Raw genomic sequence first — 25,092 nt, forward strand, 5'->3', positions numbered from 1 at the left:
CAGTCATTAATGTGCATTTCTACAACAATTTGCTGTTTCACTTAATGCCTAAATAAATAGATAAAAATCGGCGCTTTGATTATTATAATCTGTTTCCTTATCCTTAGGTTAATGTAGTGACACGTCTGATTTCATATGTGTGTCCACCAGAGAGCACCGTAATTCTTTTCAATAGTCCCAAATTTGATGAAGCCTCATAAAAACGTTTATTTGCTAGATTATTGTCAGAAATTATCATCATTTTAGCTAAACTTTTTAGAAAAATTGAAAAAAAAAAACAACACAATGTCAAAGTAATATAAAAAAGTTTTGCAGATGTTTATATAAATATTTATAATATATAGTTATAACCGGAGTTCATTTAAAATATTGCTAAATTAGTCCACCAACGTTTTCCACTGTGTTGTTCCTTTTTGCTAGTGAGGGTAATTCTTCTATATTGGATTATTTTCAATTATCAGTGTGTTTAACTGGACGTTGAGCAAAGGGTTAATTTGTTTATATCTTCCTTGTGGGCGGAAGAACAACGGGCAAAATTTCGCATCCAACAACAGCTGCGCAACAAACATACAACCAGATATTAATTTGATCTTGCTTGCTTTTCTTCTGCTCTGACAAGTAAATCGGTTTTTGTTTTATTTTGTATTGTAATTTAGGTCAATGTGACGTAATCATTGGTAAACAGGGGCTGGAGATCAAAGCGGGCCTGTAGGACTAACTTGGAAAGCTGCAATGCCCTCCCTGGTGCCAGTCACGGGTGGAGCTGTATTACTGTAATAGTTGAATTACGTCATACTGCGCCATATTATAGTGTCCAGAAAAAAGGCTGACCAAAAGCATAGCTCGATTTTCCGGAACAGTTGACGCAGTTTCGCTCCCTGCCGCTGGTAGCAGGGCAGTCACTTTCAAACATTTACAGGAGTAAAGTCGAGCTTCTTCCGCTTTACAGCAGATTAACGTCGAGTTTTCTCTCTGGTAGGTAACAGCACTTTCCTTATATGAGGATAAAAAAAACAAAAAACAAAGGCCAGACGATTTCAAAAATATCAACAAAGCTAATGAAAAGAGAATTAAGTTCAGAATTTTTCATGCAGCTTTACGCTGTTACTTAATTTCACAGGAAGATGGAATTACAGTACAATCTGTCTGATATTTGTTTCATGATTTCTCAGTCTCGGTTTCAGAAATACTCTCCAATGCCACTTTATCGAGTGCATGCTGCTAATAGGAGCCTTTGCCTTCAGAGCTGGTTTAATTCTGCTTGGCACAGATATGCTTGCGATTCTCAGCCTGTTGCTTCTACTCATTCAGACGTTCTATTCAGACTGCCTTGTCCCAGAGAAATGTCACCCTGATTTTAATTAGTTATGATGTGCATGTTTGCAAATCCTTCTGCAACTCAGCACGTCAGCCTCAATAATTCAATTCAATCATAGCACTGAATTGATGCTTTTGACCTTTATTATACAGAGTGCCAACTCTTAATGAGCACAACTGGAATGTGTATAAAAAAACACATAAAAACAACTTATTTAATCATTTTATTCCTAACACCTTTGTTAAAGCTCAAAGCAGTCTGGCCATTCTTCTCTGACCTCTATAATAAACAAGGTATTTTTCTCTCATAGACCTCACTGAATTTGTCATTATGGACATTTTTCTGTAAACCTTAGAAATCATTGTCTAAGTAGATCATCAGTTTCTGTAATATTCAGACCAGCCCATCTCTTACCGAAGACCACTTAAATCACCTTCCTTCACTTTAACCTCAGCAGGTCATCTTTCCAATATCTGCATGTTTAAATACTTTAAAGTGCTTTCATTAGATATTTCACTAACAAGCAGTTTAATGGTTAATAAAGTGACTGTGAGTGTTTTTCTTTAGTACTGTTATTCAGTTAATCATCATCTTTATCTAATATTTAAATGTATAGCACATGGACAGCAAATGTAAACATAACTGCATCACTTTATGTAGTAATTTATTTATATACAAGTTATTTTATTTAATTATAATTAACAGCCATTCAGTATAAGTTACCGTTAATAGAGCTCACCTTCATTATAAGGTGATTTTATAAGAATTAATATAAGACAATAGTGTGACAGGGTGTGGTTGGTAGCTCAGCTGCAGAGGAGGAGTGAAGCAGTGGGTTCAGGGTGTGGTGTCAGGGAAGGCTGGTGTTTACAGTCGACGAGCATCATCTAATCATGCCTTCCCTATTTCAGTAGTGGCCGGGCTGGAGAGGAGAAGAGCTGCTGGAGCAGAGCACTGGTGCAGATCTGGAGCCGAAGAAGTGTGCGCTGGAAAGTGCAAAAAGTGATATTGTAGCAAATAAACAAAGGCAAAACGCACGTTTCTGCATCATGTCGGTGTTTTGGGTTACAGTGGTGCTGAAACCCAAGCTCCCCAGATGACCCCCAAGCAATTCTGGAGGTGTTCCAGGCAACCACGGTCGCATACTAGTGGAAGCCCAGGTGGCGGCGCTGAGCCTTCTCACAACAGTGTACGTGTCCTTTCTGACGTTAGGAGAGCCATCGTGGACTGATTGGGGCCCTCCCCTGAGGACCATCAGCGCCCCTTCCAGATGGGATGGGAGGACTGGCCCTTGGCGTTCAGGAGGCTGCATGGCGCTGCAGCACTGTTTTGAGAGTGTTTTGCAGTTATGTTCTGCCATACAAATCTCATGAAGCATCACTTTGAAACGCAGGCTGGTGTGATGGTGTGTTCGCACCACTACATGTTACTTGAGCACGAAAGACAAATTGTGCAAAACGAACTGGCAGAAATGTTAAAGCTGGGAATAGTAGAAGAGTCGCACAGTGCTTGGTGTAGCCCCATAGTTAGGTCTATGTGGTTCTGTGTGAAGTATTGCAAGATGAACGAAGTGCCACCGTTTGATGCCTACCCAATGACCCAGGTCGACGAGCTCCTGTGTACATCATTGACTGCCCCATTGTGTACATCAGCTGAAAATTGTCGGAGCATGAGGCCAGGTACGGTACATTAGAAAAGGAGTGCCTGGCCATCTGGTGAGCGGTCAACTCCCTATTTCTGTAGCGGCAGGGCCGGAGATGAAGAGAGCTGCTGGAGCAGAGCACCGGTGCAGCTCCGGAGCTGGAGCAAAATTCGCTGGAACATGCAAAAAGTGCTATTGTACAAAGAAAAAAACGACAAAGCACAAGCTTCTGCGTTGTGTCAAATCCTTTGGGTTACAAATCGGTATTGAGGGAATTAGATTTTTTATTTTGTTATTTGCACAAGTTAAATAAATGTTTTGTCTTAACACTTCAATGAGTTCAGCCATTTCTCCACAGCTGGGGCCTTAATGTGATTCAGACTATGTTCATTTTTTTTCTACTCTTCTCTCTTTCAGTCTCCAGGATCTCAATTCAGGATGTCTGTCACTGTGTCCAAGGCTGATGGAGTCACTATACTCACCTTGACCTCTGACCCTAATAGCCCTTGGCCTCCTCTGTGCCAGATCCTCAAGAACCTTTGCAGCAGTCCAGTGTGCTGCAAAGTGTCTCAGCACCTGAGGCGCCTCAAAAGACCTTCTGAGATAGTGCTGGGGGTGAGCTACAACCTTTAAAGCTTCAGATAAGCCTCCAGATGTTCTATTAACTCATTCACTGCCAGCCATTGGCAGTGAATGGGTTAAACCCATTGACTCATGCACTGCAATTGACGGCTGTAGACGTCAATGGCAGTGAATGAGTTAAAAATGCAAATGAACTGCTAACTTAGTCTGATACACGTTTAGTTAATATTCTTTTAATGAGCTTCTTCTTTGCACCCACCACATACTTCTTTAAAGGCTTACAGACAAACTCACTCATCCACTTGTACATTTAAACATTCAGGAGATAAAACACTGTCAGAACTTTTGTTGCCTCCTATTAATGTCAGAAAGCCTTCCAAGAAGACAGAGTAAAGGTAAATTTTATGTGTCAGGGCTGGCTTTGTATCAGTGTCATGTTTCCTTACCCCACGTGAGTCTAACTCTCTCACTGACAAATTTATTGGACTTAAAAGTGAGACGCTTTTATCCACTGTGGTTTAAAAGAGGGCAGCACGATGGTTAGCGATGTTGCCTCCTCCTGACTTCACTTCCACCATCAGGCTGGGGTCTTTCCGTGTCGAGTCTGTCCAGGGTGTACTCTGCCTCTCGTCCTAAGACAGTTGGGATAGGCTCCAGCCCCCCCGCAACCTTGTAAAAGGATAAGCAGAAGAGAATGGATAGATGGTTTAAGAGTTTTCTCATCACACTACAGAAAAAGCCTGAGAGAAAGTGCTCCAGTATACAGCATATCCTATGACTGGTGTTGAACACCACATGATCACATGTTGTTCATTCTGTGCTTCTTCTTTCTCAGACTCTGCAGATTATGATTGGGCTTCTCAATGTTGTCCTCGGATCAATCCTTATAAGCCAACACGATGGATCATGGACCATGAGTTATACCGGCTATCCTTGTTGGATGGGAGGGTTGGTAAGCAAGCTAAGCAGCTTTTTCCTCATGTTTCTGAACTAAGATTGGATCCACATAAGTAAATACTACTCAAAGGAGCTGCTGGAGAAACATTTTGCAGCGTATTAGGTTAACTGGTAACAGGGCAGAAATATCTTCTCTGGGCCAAAGCTAATTTAAAAAGCAAAGTGTATAACTGTTCTGTGGTCAGACGAATCAAAATGTGGAAATAATATCCAAAAACATTTAATTTCTTCGAAGGAAGTACAGGAGAAATATCTGTTTTTTGAAAAGATTTCATTTGCTTTGGCAGCGCTGGACCTCTGTGAAAGCAGCCATGTGACTCGACAAATAACATGACCCTGAATTGGGCAATACAGTTTTATATCCCAACAATAACACATTACTATTATGACTTTCTTCTTCTGGAACTGACGTGGCAGTCCTGTTGTCACCCTTTGAATCTCCTTCCCCCGCTCACGTCTGTTCACATCCCTCATTATCTGCTCCTTTCCTGGAATGACACAGACAAAAAAAACCCTCCCTGCCTTGCTTTGATATTATCCTGATACCGATTTATTATCTAAGTTTGGGACATTCTGTTCGGACTCACTTGGCCCAGAAAATATCATCCTGACTGTTATTTGGTGTGATGAAAGACCCTCTGCGCTTTATGCCAATTCTCAATATTTCAGTCCAGACATGGCACTGACAGAGGCTCCCGACCCTCAAAAACACAGAGCGCCAACAAGTTTATGAGTACATGTGATATGTATATAAAAATATCAAAAAACAGATTTTGTCTGTGAAGAATTTAGCGAAGTCTTTGCAGGCCATGGTCGAATGAAGTTCAGCTGAAGTGAAGGCCAGTTGGTTTCAGAGATTTCAGCTCGCCGTGCCCTGCTTGTGATACGTCCTCCCCCTTCCAGGAGACATGATTTATGTCATGTTTATGTCAGAGTTTTATTTCTTGGTCACATTATCTGTGCTCCTTAGCTGTGTGCTAGCTTGCTCATCGCCATTGTTTTGAATCAATGGCGAGGTTGTTTCATTTCTACACAGTGCATTTACCTCCACGTTTACTTCTAAGCGATGAATTTTTGTCTCCAGTACTGCAATCTTCTGCAGGAGGCTGTGGTAGTCATCTGTGGAGAAGGGAGGCATCTTGTTGCCAGTTAGCCTAGCGGTTAGCACCTTTCACTTCACTGGATAACCGGTGTTCCCAGGTGTGCTGTCAGATCTAGGCAAACTCAAAAAGTCAGGCAGAAGCTCCAGGTGTTGTAGTTTGTACCCCAGTTCTTTGTGATGACGTTTGTAATTTTTGGGCTTCAACTTGTAATTTGTGGTCTGGATCTTGGATTCTTACTTGTCTTTCTTTTCCTCTTAGCATCCAATAGCACATTAGTGATGGGATTTCTGGCTCTTTTTAGCGAACCGACTCTTTTGGCTCGGCTCACTAAAAAGAGCCGGCTCTTTCGGTCGCACGACTCAAAGATCGGCTTAAAATGGGCCAAAAATCGCACAGTGTGAGCCCGGCATAAGAGCCGTTTCATTCACGATTGACACACCACTTTAGCACATATCTAAGGTTGTCATCACGTGCTCTCGCTTCTTGTCCATTTCCTTCCTCCTGATTTTCTCCCTTTTTTCGTCCATTCTGCTTGCTCATATTCTTCATTAGCTTGCTTCTCTATTTGGAATATGGTTGCACTCCTGGCTGTTGCCCCCACCCAAGACAAGATGCTATATATAGGAATAAGGACTCGCTTACTTGCAGGTCTAATTATTATTTATTTCCTTTACTTTGCTGATATGTTTTTTCTCTGTTATTCTTTGAAATTTCTTCATCAATTGCTAAGAATTAGACCTCTATTTGAAAATGATGACAATGCAATGTTTTTCTCTTTTCACAAAACTGCAAACTTCAACTGTAAAGAAAGTAATACTGAAATAAAACTGCAAATGTAATTATTCTAATTTAACGCAAGGAAAATCAAAGCAGTGCAACCCAGCTGGTAAAAAAATTCAAAAACAAACACACTGTACTAAACTAATAAAAGATGAAATCAACAATGTCAAAATGTAAGAATTAACTAAAAAAGAATCTGTATCAATACTTGATTAGAAATGAATCAAACAAAAATAAAAGTCAATTTAGCAATCGACTTAAGAGTAATTATCTTCAGAATCAAAACAAACAAAAATGAAAATTAATTTAGAAATTGACTCACACAATTAACTGTATATATGAATCCAAGAAAATCATATCTGACAAAAATTCATTATAGGATCAAATGCAAAAACACTTGTCATCAACTGATGACAGAAATTAATCCCAAGATCAAATCCAAGGATCAGAAAAAAACAGCAGTTACTCTAAGAGTGTTAACTGATAACTCAATTAAATGATGAAGATACAAAGTCCAGATGCAAAAACAAATAGCAGTTAACTCTACAGCAGTTTACTGATAACAACTAATGACAGATCATTTGTTTCACACTGTAAACTGTAAAGCTGCTACGTTGGTCATTTTGAACCGCTTCAAAGTCAGTTCAAAATTTCAATTGTAAATTTTTAGACTGTTATTAACCAGTTTTGCCTCAAAGTGTATATTTTACTCCTCTTACCTCAGTCTCAAATTGTACATATATTTATTCTTCTCATTCTTACTCTTCCTATATTTATTGTTGTTCTTTTGCACTGTATAGAACTGGAGCCTCTTCGTCTCATCTCTCTATATACTGAACTGTATATAGCAGAGGTGACAATAAAGTTTACTTTGAGTGGAATTGAAAGGTCAAACTGCAAAAACAAATACCAGTTAATGCTAAGTGATTGCCAAACAAAAATAAATGTCAATTTAATATTTATCGTCAGAAACATCTAATTGTTTATCAAACAAAACAAAGTCAATTTCGACTTTGTTCCTCATTATCTGCTCCTTTCCTGGAATGACAGAGATCATGACCACTACTCATGCTAGTTCCTTCATCTGGGTAGGAATCTTCTCCAGGACCCAGGTCAGGTTCTTTTCAAATATTTATCTATTGGTATTACATGCTGCATCGTCTCACTGCATGACTATTATGTAATATCTCCTTCGTCTTCTTCTGTTTTACTGGCAGTTGGCAACCCATTTAATTAGAGCAGGTAGTTGTACTGTCTTCTAGTGGAAGAGAATGTAATTGTTCTGCCCGTTACTCATGCCAGTTGCTTAGAGTACGAATTAGGTGGAACCAGATTATCTTCCACGGCACACCTGACCATTTCTCACAGCACACCTGTGTGCCACAGCACAGTGGTTGAGAAACCGGGGTTCAGAGTATGTAGAGTATCAGACTTGGTGTTTAAGAAAAATCAGGAGGATCTTATGAAATCAAATGTGTTTTATTACTGGAAATCTTAATCCCTTACTTCTATGGTTTTATTGATATATTGCAGTTTCTTGTTGTCACCTTAGACACATGATGTGTCTCCTCATTCAGTTGGAGGAATGTAACTTTATTGTCTTTGTTTTTTTGTCTTGTGTAGTTCATCATGTTTGGAATTGTCAGCATTTTGTCTGACAAGTATCCAAGTCCATGTCTGGTGAGTAGTTCAGATGTACCTTAGAAGGACAACTTGAATTTCGTGTGTCTTCTTTTTCCTGTTTAAGTTGAAGATATGAAAGTAGAAGTATACTATTCTATTTCAATATACAAGTTTACACCAGGTCTCATGTATGCACATCTATGTATATGTATTTATGTAGGATGGAGCTGCAGAGCTTTAATACCAACCATTGCAAGCTTTCCGGCACTGACTGACTGTAAAACTTTTAACCGACCAGCCTTCTAATGTCTAAAATTTTATTTTACACTAACTGACCCATCTTGTATTTCAGGTTATCGTCAATGTGATTCTGAATCTGACTGGCGTTGCTTTTGCCATTGCAGCTATTGTGCTGTATAGCATCAGTGTATCTAATCTATATTGGCCGGAAATGTGTTATGAATGCTACGGCGGCAAAACAGTAATTATGGTAAGTGTAGTTAAGGTTAGTTCAGGTTCAAATACCTAAGTGACAAGTGGAAAATATACGGTTTTAATTGTTTTGTAGATATAATCACAGGTTTCTGCTTCTGAAATCTGTGGATTTGCAGCTGGTAATCAGATAGGTTTTTGACTGTAGGAGGATGTTGCGATCACAGTCACGTCTGTACAGAAGTCTCCGCCCACTCTCCGGTCAAAGGGTCTGAGCCTCTGATCCTTTTATTACTGCAATAAAATTGAGCACTGTTGTTTGTATCCCAACAGATGCTCTACAGAAGCATCATTGCTGTGCTAATTGTGCTGTCAGTCCTGGAGCTCTGCGTCACCATCAGCTCAGTCGTCTTGGGGATCAAGAGTCTGAAGAGCAAAGAAAAGGGACAAACCAAGGTAACAGACTAGCGTCGCAGAAAATGTTGGCTGTAAATGTGGAGGGTTTTTTTGTTTTTGTTTTGAGTTCTTGTGTGGAAGTTTGTGAATATTTGGTGACTTGCTCAAAAGCCAAAAAGATTTAGTGTCATTTTACTTCACCAATCTTTTCTTTTTTAGAGCACTGATGACCCAGAGCTCTACAAACCACTTCTCGAGGAAGTTACCACTAAGCCTACAGTCTGAATGTAATTGTGCTGTGAGGAATTGTAAGCATGTGCCTTCATAGCTTTGACTCTGTACTACGACTATATTGGTCCATGTTACATAAAAATAACGGAATCTGTTGCACGTTTCATCAGCATTTGACTACAGACGTGAGGGCTGTAGGTCTTTAGTCATTGAAGCTGAGGCACTGAGGCAACACTGTCTATATACTTTTGGCAGTGATGTTATTATTTTAGTTGTGACCATCATGGATGCAATGTGTTTTAGTGGCGAAAGCAATCACTTCTAACATTATAACTATGCTTAAAAAAGTGATCACATTTTTAAGCATAGTTATATTTAGAATAAACTTATTTAAAATTTTATAATGATATCTAATTTGAAGCCATCTCTAAGCTTATGAGATCATGCATATACTGTATATAGATCCATGATGTCAAGAGATGGGTTATGAAGCCTTTTTGTGAAGCTGTGGGCTGAGTGTTTTCGTCATCGTAGTGTTTTGAAATGACTCGAGAGTTTTCAAATTTCGTCTCCTTTATTAGTGCTAGTACGACTGGACTGAGGACGATCTGCAGGGCAGTTTGGACAGATACTAGAACCTTTTTGAATGGTTTTGACAACTTCCCATGCTGTGGATTTTTGGATGACATGTATATCTATACCCCAAGTGGAGGAGTTTAAGTATCTCAGGGTCTTGTTCACAAGTAACGGGAGAAGGGAGCAGGAGATCGACAGACGGATTGGTGAAGCGGCCGCAGTACTGGTCTGTTGTGGTGAAGAGAGAGCTGAGTGTAAAAGGAAAGCTCTAAATTTACCGTTCGACCTATATCCTTACCCTCACCTATGGTCAAGAGCTGTGGGTAGTGACCGAAAGAACGAGATCGCGGATACAAGCAGCAGAAATGGGCTTCCTCCGTAGGGTGGCTGGCCTCTCCCTTAGAGATAAGGTGAGACGTTCAGCCATCCGGGAGGGGCTGCCTTCCGGATGAGGGGTCCCGGGCATGTCCCACCGAGAGGAGGCTCCAGGGCAGACCCAGGACACACTGGAGAGATTATATCTCTCTGCTGGCCTGGGTGTTCCCCCGGACAAGCTAGAGGAGGTGGCTGGAAAGAGGGAGGTCTGGCTTCTCTGCATGGGCTGCTGCCCCCGCGACTCAGCCCCGGATAAGCGGAAGAAGATGGATGGATGGATGGATGGATGGATGGATGGATGGATACCTATATACCTGCACTGAACGTCACCAGACGTTTTGCTCCAATGGATTACAACCAAAACATGTCTCTTAAAAAAACAGAAAGTGTGCAGCAAAAATAGTGAACAGATCACAATAAAATCACCTTAAGGATCATAACAGTACTATATAATCATATATACACACACTTTACCTACACTGAAGTGTTCATATATATATATATATTAGAATTAGCATTTTAAGCATTTAACCTATATATATGTGTGTATATATATATATATATAAAAATTGTATGTAACCAATATATTTAGGCCAAGTATTATCCACATCATAAATTTATGCATACTGCTTGTTTTGTGATTTAATAATCAGGATTAATGTCTGACATTTGACATGTTGTGGCCTATTGTGACAAAGCACAACAATGGTTTCTTTTTTTAAATTTATTGATTAGCATTCAAATGTATTCATTAAACGTGATCCATCTGAAGATGGCTCCTGGCCACACCCCTGACCTGCACCTGATCCTGCATCTGCTGTTTTTGGCTGGAGGACGAGTGGAAAGTTACCCAGTAGCAGGAGTGATTCCTGACCCCTATAAAAGATGGGTCAGCGGTCCACCAGGCTCTTTTCTGTCTCTCTTGGTGAGACTCTGCAGTCTGTGCTTATGGCTCTACACCCCAGGGTTTGCTTTGCTTCTTTCTATCTGTTGTTTTTCTATTCTGTCTTAATGTACTATCTTGCTGTTCACATGAGTCTGCTTATTAAATTGTGTTTCAAGAATGCCTGCTACTTCTTTCCAGAGGATTTTGTTTTTTTGAGTAATTTGATTTTCATTGGATTTAAAAAGTTGGATCTCCAAACCATTGGCTAGATAAGGTTATCATGTTGGCTTTAAAACCTGCGACCCAACACCTGTCCTGGAAAATCCAAAGAATTTCACTGGAGAAGATACTCTCAACAGTTATCATACAAGGATACATGAAAATGATTTGATATACCTTTATTAGTCCCACAAGGGGAAATTTCATAAGGCTGCCGACCTATTGCACACAATGGCGGCGCCATCTTACCCTCCGACCATACATACATTACACAAAAACATCACATGGGGAAGACAGGTCAGAGAGGTATAACAATGGAAAATGCACCACATGAGGAAAGATAAGGAGAAAAAATAACTCCCCCCAGACTGAGCTCCAACAGGGAGATCAATTTGAGACTGGAAAAAACACCTCTGCACATGAAAAACTCTTAATACACCAAAGAAACACATGACAAGCAACAGTGGTGGGTAAAGGGTGCAGCATCGGAAGGGAATAAGCGTCGAAGGCGTTTGGAAATGGAGGGGGGATGAGTGTGTGCATATCAGTGTATGTGTGTGCGTGTCCAGAGTTCAGCTGAGACAGTGTCGTTCGCCCTGCTAGGCTAAGTAAACAGTCTTCCAGCCAACCCAGGTGGCCTTGCATGGAATGGGAAGGAACAGACTAAACACAGACCGCCGCTGGCGCCAAAGGGGCTATCCACATGAAGTGATAATGTGGAAGTTGATACATTTTATTAGCCCATAGAACATGAAAGCAGTAAAGTCAGAGACACTGCACTCTCATTAGGAAAGCCTGGTTGTTAGCCAAGTATTATTCCTTGGATCATCCTACTTAACAACTTTTATAATAACCATAATTTACAAAATTAACTCTTTTTTTTCTCAATACAGTTTACATGAGCACACACACATCAAGGACAAACCAGGAGCGGATCTAGAGAAATATTCTTGGGGTGGCATGAAAATCAAATGGAAGAAAATCAAAGCTTTTTCTTTTTTCCAAACACATGCAGGTGGTTACTGCATTTGAATCCTTTTAAACATTTCAGTTACATAAAACAAGCACATTTGGATTTTTTGTACTGTATAGCCTATAAAATAAATAAATATGTAGCTCAATAAATACAAAATCCAGAAAATAACATGAATGGTTCATTTACAAACACAAGTCTAACGTAAGTTTCACACTGTTTTTCTGTTAGAAAAAAAATCAAATTGTTGCTTAAAGTTAAAAGTAAACGTCAGAAATCTGCCCTGTCGTGAATACAAATTTAAACCCATGTTTTCATGATTTTTTGGGTTAACCCTCTAAAGTCCAAAGTATAATTGGCTATTTTGGACTTATTCTTTTCAGCTCAACTTCACGTGTCTGAATTTGGTTGTTTTTTCATTGACATATTAACACAACTGATCTGAAATTACACAAAACACAAAATCCTAGTGGTAGTTTTTTGTTTTGGGGTTTTTTGGGGGGTTTTTTTACAAAAAAACTTCATAACTTGAAATGAAAATATAAACTGTAAATTTTGAAAACGTGTGCACAAATTCTGTAAACATATACAAATATATATTTAAAAATGCAGGCATTACATTGGAGGGTTTTTTTTTTTCATTTTGTGCAACCATTTAAAAACACTACTATAACTAAAATGAAAGAACAATCAGGTGTCACAATAAGATGCCCCACAAATTATTTGTGCCATTAAAAAACATATTTGTCCGCTACAAGACAATCCATTTCCAAAAACCTGTTGAAATCTCAAATGCCATAGCTGGGCTGGCCATCGGGCATACCAGGCATTTGCCCGGTGGGGATGACTTATTTATTTTTTTGTAACGCATGAACAATGAAAGGTGGTGGATTGACCAGATGCTGGCCATGTGTAAAAATAACTCAGTTGTTTGGTGGTGGCTGTGGCAGAGCTTCCACAGAGGCCAGCAGGTGGTGGTCTGAGTGTCAGGTGAACTGAACTTCAGGTAAGAAGTTATGACCTGCAGTCTATCTGGGTCAGATATAAACCAAGTTTAGGTGGAGTTTATTTTCGTTGTGCTAACTTTTTATAATCAGTTACAATAACTCGTACTGCGTACTATCTAGCATGATGGAGTTTCTATACAGCTGGGTGGGTGCTATGATGTTACTGATAGTGAACTTTATTTTATTCATAAGGTTAGTTAGTAGAGTTGCCAACGACTCCTTAAAAAATGGAATGGTTACTTTTACGTGTTTCGTATTGAGCTGAGAAGGGACGCAGTTTGTCCCGGACTTCAGCTAGAATGGAAAAAGGCACAAAGCTGGAGTTATTCTGTGTCTTTGCTGCACAGCTGCATCTTCTTCTGTTATTCTCTGCCCCCCTCCTGTCCTACTTCAATCATGAAACTGATCAATGATCAGCTGATCGGCTTTTCTCTCGTTTGTTTATCGCCCACTTTGCGCCAGAAAGAGGAAACCGGCGGATGTCGTGCTAAACAACAGCAGCATGTTTAAGGTTGATCAGCTGTTGTTATAATTTATTTAATATTAATTTCTAGCAGCTGATGTTTGCTGGAGCCTGTCAGTTTGGATATGTGGTGAGAGGGAAACATGTCCCCGTCCGGCCCTGTGAAATGCCCATGGTTGATTGAAATGTGCTCTGGCACAATCATAGGCATTACCACTGAAAACAAGAAAAAAAAGCGCTAAGGGCTGAACCAGTGCTGGACTGGGACAAAAAAAAATCGGCCCGGCATTTTGGCTGGAGACCGGCCCACCAGGTCTTATAGGAACGGCCATAAAGCCTTTGACAACAGGCATCTCCAAAAACGTTAGAGCACTTTTGCAAATATGTGATGGCTTGATAAATCGAGCAGGTATTTGAAGTTTACACAGCACCATTATCGCATGAAAATATCTTTAAATTTTATTTTGTGACCCAGAAAGAGTAATATTCCAAACTCTGCCACTCTGTGTTCCTCCGCCACTGCCTCCTTTGAGTTTTGGACGAAATGGATTCTGGGATATTGCATTTCGTCATTTCGAGCTGATTGGAGAGCAGAACAGCCAATCAGATTTTTTTGTATCCAAGTCTGTGATTGGCTGGTTTTGTGGCACAAATATAACGGTGTAGAGAAAGAGTTGAGCGCGCATGGGCAGAAATGTTGAGAGCGCGAGCAACACATTGCGAGCGAGCGCAAATGCAAAAACTGAGCTGGAGGGGCTGCTGGTGTGTGTATGTGGATAATAAAAACACTGAAATACATTTTTTGCACGCAGGAATGAATTTTGTTCACTCAAATTCAGCTTTTCTTCGCTCAAAATAAATTTCTCCTCAAAATTCAACACATGCACCTGCAAACTTTTTTTACGTGCGCTCAAATTTTTTTTACGTGTGCTCAGAATAGTGGCACAAAAATAACGCCATAGCTCTCGAGGCCTGGAGTTCCCCCACCCCTGACTTAACACAGTAACCCCAAGTCAATCACACTTCCAGTGAAAGCAAACTGTCCACTTAGGAAACAACCGAAATCCAAAATTCATTTACCTGGATTTCTACAACAATTTGCTGATTCACTTAATGCCTAAATAAATAGATCAAAATCAGTGCGTTGATTATTATAATCTGGTTATTAGTCCTAAATTAGTTTAGTTAAATTAGTCCACCAACGTTTTTCACTGTATTGTTCCGTTTTGCTAGTGAGGGTAATTCTTCCACATTTGATTTTTTTCAATTATCTTTGTGTGTAATTGGATGTTGAGCAAAGGGTTAATTTTTATATTGTCCTTATGGGCGGAGGAACAACTGGAAAATCTCATCCAGCAATAGCTGCGCAACAAACACACAACCAGATATTAATTTGGCTTTTGGTTGCTTTTCTTCTCCTCTGACAAGTAAGTTTGTTTGTTTTATTGATTTTGTATTGTAATTCAGGTTAATGTGACGTAATCATTGGTAAACAGGGGCTGTAGATCAAAGCGGGCCTGTAGGACTAACTTGGAAAGCTGCAATGCCCTTCGTGGTGCCAGTCACGGGTGGAGCTGTATTACTGTAATTGTTAAATTACGTCGTATTACTGTCGAGAACAAAGACTTTGATCAAATACTTTTTTACATACATGTTTGTTTTTGTGGTCGTGGCTCGATTTCCCGGAACAGTCGGCGCAGTTTCGCTCCCTGCTGCTGGTAGTGGCGCAGTCACTTAATTTTTTTGGACTTTCACTCACAGGAGTAAAGTCGAGTTTCGTCCGCTTTGCAGCACATGTCCGTCGAGTTTTCTCTCTGGTAGGTTACAGCACTTTCCTAATATGCGGAGGAGCCCAAAAAAAGTTTAGAGGATTGCAAAAATGTCAACAAAGCTAATGAAAAGAGAATTACGTTGTGAATTTTTCATACACCAGCTTTACTCTGTTACTTCGTTTATATTCGTTTCATGATTTCTCAGTTTCGGTTTCAGAAAAACTATCCAAAGCCACTTTATTGGGTCCAGCCAGGCTTTTGTTTACACTAAATTCTGACCTGCGTCCAAAATTTGCAACGAAGCTTCGACATGTTGAGCGTTCAGAGCGTTCTCTGCATACGTTGGTCGCGGTGAGTGATTATGGGAGTTAGTCTTGCTTCGTTTATTGTCAAAGCAGTCTGGCCATTTTCCTCTGACCTCTATAATCAACAAGGCATTTTCTGCAGGTCACTGAATTCTTTATTATGGACATTTTTCTGTAAACCTTAGAGATAGTTCTCTCATCATCAGTTTCTGTAATATTCAGACCAGCCCATCTGTCACCAAAGACCACGCCCCATTCAGAGTCATTTAAATCACCTTTCTTCACTTTATCTTTTCAATGTCCACATGCTTAAATACTTTAAAGTGATTTCATTAGATATTTCCACTAACAAGTAGTTTAATGGTTAATAAAGTGACTGTGAGTGTTTATCTTCAGTACTGTTATTCAGTTACTCATCATCTTTATCTAATATTGAAATGTATAGCATCTTGTTATAACTGCAAACACAACTGCATCACTTAATGTAGTTATTTATTTATATACAAGTTTTTTTTAAATTTCATTATAATTAACAGACAGTGTAAGTCACTGTTAATGGAGCTCGACATCATTATAAGGTGAGTTATAAGAGTTAATATAAGATAATAGGTATCGAGTGATTTGGATTTTTAATTTTGTTAGTTGCAGAAGTTAAATGAATATTTTGTTTCAATACTTCGATGAGTTCAGCCATTTCTCCACAGCTGGGGCCTTAATGTGATTCAGACTATGTTCATTTTTATGTACTCTTCTCTCTTTCAGTCTCCAGGATCTACAGACAGGATGTCTGTCACTGTGTCTAAGGCTGATGGGGTCACTGTGTTCACCTTGACCTCTGACCCTGATAGCTCTTGGCCTCCTCTGTGCCAGATCCTCAAGAACCTTTGCTACAGTCCAGTGTGCTGCACCGTGTCACAGCACCTGAGGCGCCTCAACAGAACCTCTCAGACAGTGCTGGGGGTGAGCTACAACCTTTAAGGATTCAAATACCTCGCTTCTGTCAGTCTGCCCCAGGGCAGCTGTGGCTACACCTGTAGTTTGCCTCCACCAGTGTGTGAATTAATAGTGGAATTGTAAAGCGCTTTGACGGTCTCGAAAACTTGTTGTTCCTAGAGTATTTAAAAGTAGAATGGGAGGCAGAGCCTTCAGTTTTCAGGCCCCTCTTCTGTGGAACCAGCTTCCAGTTTGGATTCGGGAGACAGACACTATCTCTACTTTCAAGATTAGGCTTAAAACTTTCCTTTTTGCTAAAGCATTTTCTCACCTTTCTCACTCACTATGTGTTAATAGACCTCTCTGCATCAAATCATACCTGTTATTGATCTCTTTCTCTCTTCCACAGCATGTCTTTATCCTATCTTCCTTTTCTCACCCCAACCAATCACAGCAGATGGCCCCGCCCCTCCCTGAGCCTGGTTCTGCTGAAGGTTTCTTCCTGTTAAAAGGGAGTTTTTCCTTCCCACTGTCATCAAAGTGCTTGCTCATAGGGTGTCATATGATTGTTGGGCTTTTCTCTTTGTCTATTATTGTACGATCTACTGTACATTATAAAGCGCCTTGAGGCGACTGTTGTTGTGATTTGGCGCTGTATAAGTCGAATTGAATATATATAGTTATATATAGCTTTTATAACACAGAATATAGTTTGTGTACTCCCCTTTACGCGTGTGTGTGTGTGTGTGTGTGTGTGTGTGTGTGTGTGTGTGTGCGTGCGCGCGCGCGTGTGTGTGTCGAGTAATTCAAATCATTTTAAACATTCAGGAGATAAAACACTGTCAGAACTATTGTTGCCTCCTATTAATGTCAGATAGCCTTCCAAGAAGACAGAGTAAAGGTAAATTTTATGTGTCAGGGATGCCACCGGCTTTGTATCAGTGTCATGTTTCCTTACCCCACGTGAGTCTAACTCTCACGTGAGTCTAACTCTCTCACTGACAAATTTATTGGACTTAAAAGTGAAGAAAAGTAAAAAGTTATCCACTGTGGTTTAAAACAGGGCAGCACAATGGTTAGCGATGTCCTCTTCGGCTTCCTCCCACAGTCCAAAGGCATGCGGTTAGTGGGGTTAGGTTAGGTCAGGTTAATTGGTAACTCTAAAATCGCTCTAAGGTGTGTATGTGGTTGTGAATGTTTGTCTGTCTCGATGTGTTTGCCCTGTGACAGACTGGCGATCTGTCTAGGGAGTACCCTACATCTCGCCCTCAGACAGCTGGGATAGGCTCCAGGCCCCCACAACCCTGAATAAGCAGAAGAGAATGGATGGATAGTTTAAGAGTTTTCTTATCACACTACAGAAAAAGACTTAGAGAAAGTGCTCCAGTATACAGCATATCCTATGACTGGTGTTAAACATCTACATCACCAGTTGTTAATTCTGTGCTTCTTCTTTGTCAGACTCTGCAGATTATGATTGGGCTTCTCAGTGTTGGACTCGGAACAATCCTTGTAAGCCGATATGTTGGATTATGGACCATACGTGAAACCGGCTACCCTTTTTGGATGGGAGGGTTGGTAAGCAAGCGAAGCAGCTTTTTCCTCAACTAGAATCCTCTGAGTCGGAAAAGAAAGGGACAACATTCCTCTTCCAAAAGTCCATCGGCTGCTCTCTACAGTTCCCAAATGTTTTGGGCTGTTGTTAAAAGAGGGGCGCTACACAGTAGTCAACATCAGATAAAAAAAATTCTCCTTTTTCTTTTTTGTAATTGCAAATTTTCTCAGTTTTACTGTAAAATAAATAAATAAATACATAAGGGCATATGAAGTTTACCAATCATCGCATTCTGTTTTCATTTACATTTTAAACCCATTTCAACTCTTCAGAATTGAGCCTGTAGTTCAGAGTATGTAGAGTATCAGAGTTGGCGCTTAAGACAAAGCTGGAGAATCTTATGAAATCAAATGTGTTTTATCAATTGAAATCTTAATCCCTTACTTCTGTGGTTTTATTGATAAGCTGCTGTTTCTTATTGTCACCTTAAACACATGATGTGTCTCCTCATTCAGTTAAATTACACATGGGAAGGAATTAAACTTTAATGTCTTTGTTTTTTTTTTTTTGTCTTGTGTAGTTCATCATGTTTGGAATCGTCAGCATTTTGTCTGACAAGTATCCAAGTCCATGTCTGGTGAGTAGTCCAGATATATCCTAGAAGGACGACTTGAATTTTGTTGTCTAAGTTGAAGATATAAAAGTAGACGTATAATATTTCAATATACACACTTGTGCCAGGTCTCATGTATGCACATCTATGTAGATGTAAGATTAATGCCAACCATTGCAAGCTTTCCTGCATTGATTGACTGTAAAACTGTTAACCAACCAGCCTTCTAATGTTGAAAATTTGATTTTACATTAACTGACCCATCTTGTATTTCAGGTTATCGTCAATGTGATTCTGAATCTGACTGCCGTTGCTTTTGCCATTGCAGCCATTGTGCTGTATAGCATCAGTGTATCTAATCTATATTTGTGGAACATTTGTGGGGAGCCCGACTACTGGTATGGCCGTCATACAACACCAAGTTCGTCTCCTGAACAGATGATACTACAGGAGAGATGCTTGGAGGCCAAAGCTTTAATTAAGGTAAGCGTTAGTTCAGCAGTTTACATACAAGTTAAATTACCTAACTGACAAGTGGAAAATAATTGTTTAAAGTCGAATAATTATTAAATTGTTTTGTAGATATAATCACAGGTTTTTGCTTCTGAAATCTATGGATTTGCAGCTGGTAATCAGATAATAGTATACAGTGGTCCCTCGCTAAAATGCGGTTCACCTTTCGTGGTCTCACTTTTCCGCAGATTTTTTTTGTGCAATTTTGCATGCTCTTCAGAAAAAAAATTTGACTCCTGTACAGAACGTCAAATTTACATAAATCTTTGATCGCTAGCAGTGTAACTCTGAAGTGCTGTACTATATGTTTGTAAGTTTTCTCTCCAACTGACACAACAATGTCAATGAAACGTTTGGCACCATCAAAGGAACCTGCGCTAGCACCCAAAAGGCAGAGGAAGATGCTAACCATTGCACAAAAACTTGGACTTCTGGACATGCTAAAGGAAGGTAGATGTTAACGTAGTTAATTACCACTATTGTGGTACCACTACCATAGAATTTACAGAAACAGTCAGATAAGTCAAACTTTACTCAGCTTCTTCTTGCTTCCTTTATTTCTACACCATTGATTCATTGATGTTGGATTTTCTGGCAGCTTCTCTATTCTCATGTTCTGGACCTGAAAACAGTGTTTGATCTTTGGTTTCATTCTATAATGCTGAAATTATTTTTCTACAAAGGTTTGAACTTTGAGAGCATTTTCAGAACGTTACTCCCATGATAAACGAGGGACCACTATATATAGGTTTTTGATCTTGCGATCACAGTCACGTCTGTACAGAAGTCTCCGCCCACTCTCCGGTCAAAGGGTCTGAGCCTCTGATCCTTTTATTACTGCAATAAAATTGAGCACTGTTGTTTGTATCCCAACAGATGCTCTACAGAAGCATCATTGCTGTGCTAATTGTGCTGTCAGTCCTGGAGCTCTGCGTCACCATCAGCTCAGTCGTCTTGGGGATCAAGAGTCTGAAGAGCAAAGAAAAGGGACAAACCAAGGTAACAGACTAGCGTCGCTTCAAGGTGAAACTGTTACTTAAGCAGAAAATGTTGGCCGAATATGTTTAGGGTTTTTTCTTTTGTTTTTGTTTTGTGTGAGTTCTTATGTGGAAGTTTATGAATATTTGGTGACTTGCTCAAAAGCCAAACCGATTTATTCAGTGTCATTTTACTTTACCAATCTTTTCTTTTTTAGAGCACTGATGACCCAGAGCTCTACACACCACTTCTAGAGGACCACTAAGCCTACAGTCTGAATGTAATTGTGCTGTGAGGAATTGTAACCATGTGCCTTCATAGCTTTCACCCTGTACTGCAACATTATCATGCACTTCTCTTGCACTTTTATATACTGCAAATTGAATGTATTTCTAAATCTCTACTTTTTCTCTTCAGTGTGCCTTCCTCCAGATAGTATGCCACATGCTTTGTTGTTGCTTTTCTTTCTTTCTTTCTTTCTTTCTTTCTTTTTTTTTTTTTTTTTTTTTTTTTTTTTTTTTTGACAATATTGGGCCATGATACATAAAAATAAAGAAATCTGTTGCACATTTCATCAGCATTTGAGGTCCTTTAAAAAATGTTTTCAAAGGTAATTGAGAAGTAAAAATTGTGTGGTAAAATCTGTGGAAAAAGTGTGGGGCTAATTCACTGCAGAACACTTTGTAATGTGCAGCTGTCGAGAACTCTAATCAATAATCAATGGCTGATTGGGATCTTTGATTATCTGCTGTTGTCACTGAATAGAATAGGATAGAATAGAATAGCCATTTATTATCATTTTCCCTGTACAATGACCAACCTTGCCGGAATAAAATATAAACAGTAGACAGCAGGAATAAATGACAAACAGGACAAGTTTATACAATCAAGACGGAAATATAGAAAACAAGAGAAATTTATACAAAACAAACAAATGGTGTTTATTTGCAAATGGACTGATTCTTATATAGTGCTTCTCTACTCTCCTGAAGCACTCAAAGCACTTAAGACAACATACTACATTAATTTTCTTCTATGCTGCTTAAGTACTTTCTATTTAAACATTCACACAAATTGATTCTCTGATGGATGCAACTTGCCCAAGAAAATTTAGCATGCGGACTGTGAAAGCCAGAGATTGAACCACCAACTTTCTGATAAGTAAGCGACCTGCTCTGCCTCCTGAGCTACAGCCATCACCACCGTCAGAGCTGTCTGAACGGTGAGTCTGGAGGTGTGGGAGCAGCAGCTTCTGGTCCAGTTTATTCTTCCTCAGGACTTGGAGGAAGTGCAGCCGCTCCTGGGCTGTTCCAAAACAGGGAGGAGACAAAGTAGACTGAGTCATCAACTAAGATGTTATTATAATGTGTTTGGTCAGTGAATAAATCTTTAGCTTTGAAATCAGCACAAATGAGTTTCAGTGTTATAAACTACATTTAAAGTAGCCTACACAGATACATAAGAAGACACACGTGCGATAAAACACATACAGTTAAAACCAGATATTTACATACAAAAAGACACGAATACCTTTTTTTCTCTTTTTCGTCAAACATCAAATCAGAGTAAACTTTTTGGTTTTAGATCAATAAATATTAACATATTTTTTGTATTTGTGAAACACTTTCATCAAAGTCAGAAGTATACATACACTAAGTTTATTGTGTCTTTAAACAAAAAGAAACCTTCATACGATTTTATGCTGAGCCTAAGAAGCTTCTTATAGGTTAATTGAGTCCATTTGAGTTAATTGGTGGCACACCTGTGAATGCTAATAAAGGCACACCCCAAACACAGAGACTCTTTCTACACTCCACATTAGTTGGTGGCGGTAATGCACCAATTTGTTGTTTGCCAACTGCCAATAAACAATATGAAGAAGGAGGAGGAGGAGGGCCTCTTTCTTTGACATCATGAGAAAATCAAAAGAAATCAATGAAGGCATCAGGAAAAGAATTGTGGACCTACACAAGTGTGGCTCATCCTTAGGTGCAATTTCCAGATGCCTGAAGGTCCCACATTCAGACAACAATATGCAAGTATAAAAAACATGGGGATGTGCAACCATCATGCCGCTCAGGAAGGAGACAGATCCCCAGAGAGGAATGTTTTTTGGTGTAAAATGTGTAAATCAACCAACAAGGACAACAGCATAAGATCTTGTGAAGATGCTGGTAAGACAGTGTGACTATTCACAGTAAAAATGAGTCCTGTAGCACCATGACCTCACAGGGTACTCTGGAGGAGAAAGCCATTACTTTAAAACCTCAATAAGCTGGACTACAGTTTACAACTGCACATGGGGACAAAAATCTCTATTTCTGGAGACATGTCGTGTGGTCTGACGAAACAACTGAACTGTTGGGCCATGATAAACCGTATATTTGGAGGAAAAAGGTGGCAGCTTTGAAGCCTCAGAGCACCATCCCAACTGTGAAGTATGGGGGTAACAGCATCATGTTGTGGGGCTGTTTTACCGCAGGAGGGACTGATGCACTTCACAAAATAGATGACATCATGAGAAAAGAAAATTATGTGGATATATTGAAGCAGCATCTGAAGGCATCAGCCAGGAAATTGAAGCTTGGGCCCAAATGGCTCTTCCAAATGATCAATGACCCAAGCATTCCTCCAAATTATTTACAAAGTGGCTTAAATACAACAAAGTCAAGGTATTGGAGTGATCTCAATCACAAAGGCCTGATCTCAATCTGATAGAAAACATGTGGGTGGCACTAAAAGGTGAGTGGGAGCAAGAAGGCCTGCAAGCCTGACCCAGGTACACCAGTTCTGTCAAGAGGACTGGTCCGTGATGCCCATCAACTACTGTAGAAAGCTGGTGGAAGGATACCTGAAACATTTGGCCCAAGTGAAACAGTGTCGGGGCAATTCTACCAAATACTAAGGAAGTGTATGTATGCTTCTGACTTTAATAAAAGCCATAAAAATACGTAACAGTTCTCTCTTTACTCTGACATTTCACAAATAGCCTACAAAAAATATGTTAATATTTATTGATCTAAAAGAAAGGTTTACTCTGATTTGATGTTTAATGGTAAGAATTTTTTGTTGTTTTTAAAGTGTAATATCTGGTTTTAACTGTATGTGTCAGTATTTATCTTTATTTTTATTCTTTTCTAACTTTTTTAATATTGTCATCATACATTGTGGAATAGCAAAGAAAATAACCCCATATTTCACAAGAATAAACACATTTTTACCAACAAACATAATTGAGTTTAAGGCACTTTTCTCAACTTAAATTTTAATCATTAGCACAACAATGAAATTATCAATCGATTCAATTTAGTATAATGTCTTCCTTTCAAGAAGCACTTAGGAAGACAAAGTCTTAATTATTATAAATCATCAAGACATCAAGTTAGTTGTAGGTCATAAAGGAACATGATTCCTGGTAACTGATAGAACAAAGACATTTAGGCTACAGCCTGTGCAGTGACTTCCTCCAGCAGTGGTTTGGTCAACTCTGAGTCATCAGTGCTCTACAAGAAGAAGAAAGAAATGGGAAAGTACGTGAAATGTGCTGACGATTACACAAAACTGAATGAACTGTGCTTTTGTGCTTTTGTGCTTCGTGCGGGGAGTTTTAGTCTGCGCTTCTGTAACCACTCTTTTCTTTTCGGGTAAATTATGAGCCTCAACACTGTCAGACTTTGCATCAACAAAAGTTCAAAAGAATCCTTCTTTCTGTTATACTGAGCCACGGTGCAGTCCCTGAGTTCATTCCCTGTCTGAACCGGCTGTTTTAGCCTCTTATCATTAAAGACAAATTTAATTTGATTTAATTGAATCTGATTGACTGAATTGAACTCAGTTAAGTTAAATTCAATTGAATGCCTGTTATAAGCAGACGATTTGAACAGCATGTGGGTGGGTCCAGTGTTCTTAGACTAAGCTGTTTTCCTGGGACAACTTAGGTCACTAAGGGTATCCTCTCCATGACATTACAAATAGCCAAGAGTTGAAAAATAAACTGTATGAAACAAAAGGTTTAGAGCCGTTTGCAGACCTATTGACCAACAGGGATTACTTTAACAACAGCAAACATTATATGAATCTCTGTTTGAAATTATGAGATTTGTTTTAAAACCATGTCTAATATGAACATGGGGACATGGAGACAGACACTATCTCTACTTTTAAGATTAGACTTAAAACTTTCCTTTTTGCTAAAGCATATAGTTAGGGCTGGACCAGGTGACCCTGAATCCTCCCTTAGTTATGCTGCAATAGACGTAGGCTGCCGGGGGATTCCCATGATGCATTGAGTTTTTCCTTTCCAGTCACCTTTCTCACTCACTATGTGTTAACAGACCTCTCTGCATTGAATCATATCTGTTATTAACCTCTGTCTCTCTTCCACAGCATGTCTTTATCCTGTCTTCCTTCTCTCACCCCAACCAGCAGATGGCCGCCCCTCCCTGAGCCTGGTTCTGCCGGAGGTTTCTTCCTGTTAAAAGGGAGTTTTTCCTTCCCACTGTCGCCAAAGTGCTTGCTCATAGGGGGTCATATGATTGTTGGGTTTTTCTCTGTACCTATGAAGCGCTTCGAGGCGACTTTTGTTGTGATTTGGCGCTACATAAATAAAGTTGAATTGAATTGAATTGAACATCCACCATCAGAGTTGGATGTATATAACACAAAGGGGAAACACAACATTTTCAAGAAAAAAAAAGAGAGAGAGATTTAAATTGACGATTTGAGAAGAAAAGAAAAAAAAGAAAAGAAAAGAAAACCTTTATGTTACCAGACAAATGTTTGGACACCACTACTCATTACATGAAGACAGAATCAAAACTATGACACATTCTTAAAAGTAATCTTTTAAGAACTCATATA

At 39.5% G+C, this 25,092-nt stretch overlaps 2 protein-coding genes and 1 long non-coding RNA gene across 7 annotated transcripts; 2 read left to right on the forward strand and 1 right to left on the reverse strand.

Moving 5' to 3' along the window:
• Positions 1-593: 593 nt before the first annotated feature.
• LOC101487747 (membrane-spanning 4-domains subfamily A member 8) lies at positions 594-11,099 on the forward strand. Of its 4 annotated transcripts, none has more exons than XM_076890260.1 (8): positions 594-975; positions 2,230-2,507; positions 3,378-3,575; positions 4,378-4,494; positions 8,006-8,062; positions 8,358-8,495; positions 8,771-8,893; positions 9,053-11,099. In XM_076890260.1, the coding sequence occupies exons 2-8, from the start codon at positions 2,415-2,417 to the stop codon at positions 9,116-9,118; spliced, it is 792 nt and encodes a 263-aa protein (XP_076746375.1). In that variant the 5' UTR covers positions 594-975; positions 2,230-2,414; the 3' UTR covers positions 9,119-11,099. The 4 variants fall into 4 exon arrangements, with proteins under 4 accessions (XP_076746375.1, XP_076746376.1, XP_024659945.1 ...); XM_076890261.1 differs by having other exon boundaries at positions 602-975; positions 2,230-3,223; XM_024804177.2 differs by having other exon boundaries at positions 602-975; positions 2,230-2,997.
• LOC143421136 (uncharacterized) lies at positions 3,756-5,953 on the reverse strand. The gene is made up of 2 exons (XR_013100895.1): positions 5,545-5,953; positions 3,756-4,211 (listed from the first exon to the last, which is right to left on the reverse strand). It is a non-coding gene; the product is annotated as an uncharacterized LOC143421136 (long non-coding RNA).
• A 3,770-nt stretch (positions 11,100-14,869) lies between the features above and the next one.
• Positions 14,870-20,713, forward strand: LOC105940450 (transmembrane protein 176A). Of its 2 annotated transcripts, none has more exons than XM_014412726.4 (7): positions 14,870-14,990; positions 16,403-16,600; positions 18,035-18,151; positions 18,709-18,765; positions 19,018-19,224; positions 20,131-20,253; positions 20,450-20,713. In XM_014412726.4, exons 2-7 carry the CDS (start codon positions 16,424-16,426, stop codon positions 20,495-20,497), a joined length of 729 nt encoding a protein of 242 aa, XP_014268212.3. In that variant the 5' UTR covers positions 14,870-14,990; positions 16,403-16,423; the 3' UTR covers positions 20,498-20,713. The 2 variants fall into 2 exon arrangements, with proteins under 2 accessions (XP_014268212.3, XP_076746377.1); XM_076890262.1 differs by lacking the exon at positions 14,870-14,990 and adding an exon at positions 15,095-15,380.
• Positions 20,714-25,092: the final 4,379 nt, after the last annotated feature.

This window comes from Maylandia zebra, linkage group LG11 (assembly GCF_041146795.1).
Source record: "Maylandia zebra isolate NMK-2024a linkage group LG11, Mzebra_GT3a, whole genome shotgun sequence".
In the NCBI taxonomy this organism is placed as follows: domain Eukaryota; kingdom Metazoa; phylum Chordata; class Actinopteri; order Cichliformes; family Cichlidae; genus Maylandia; species Maylandia zebra.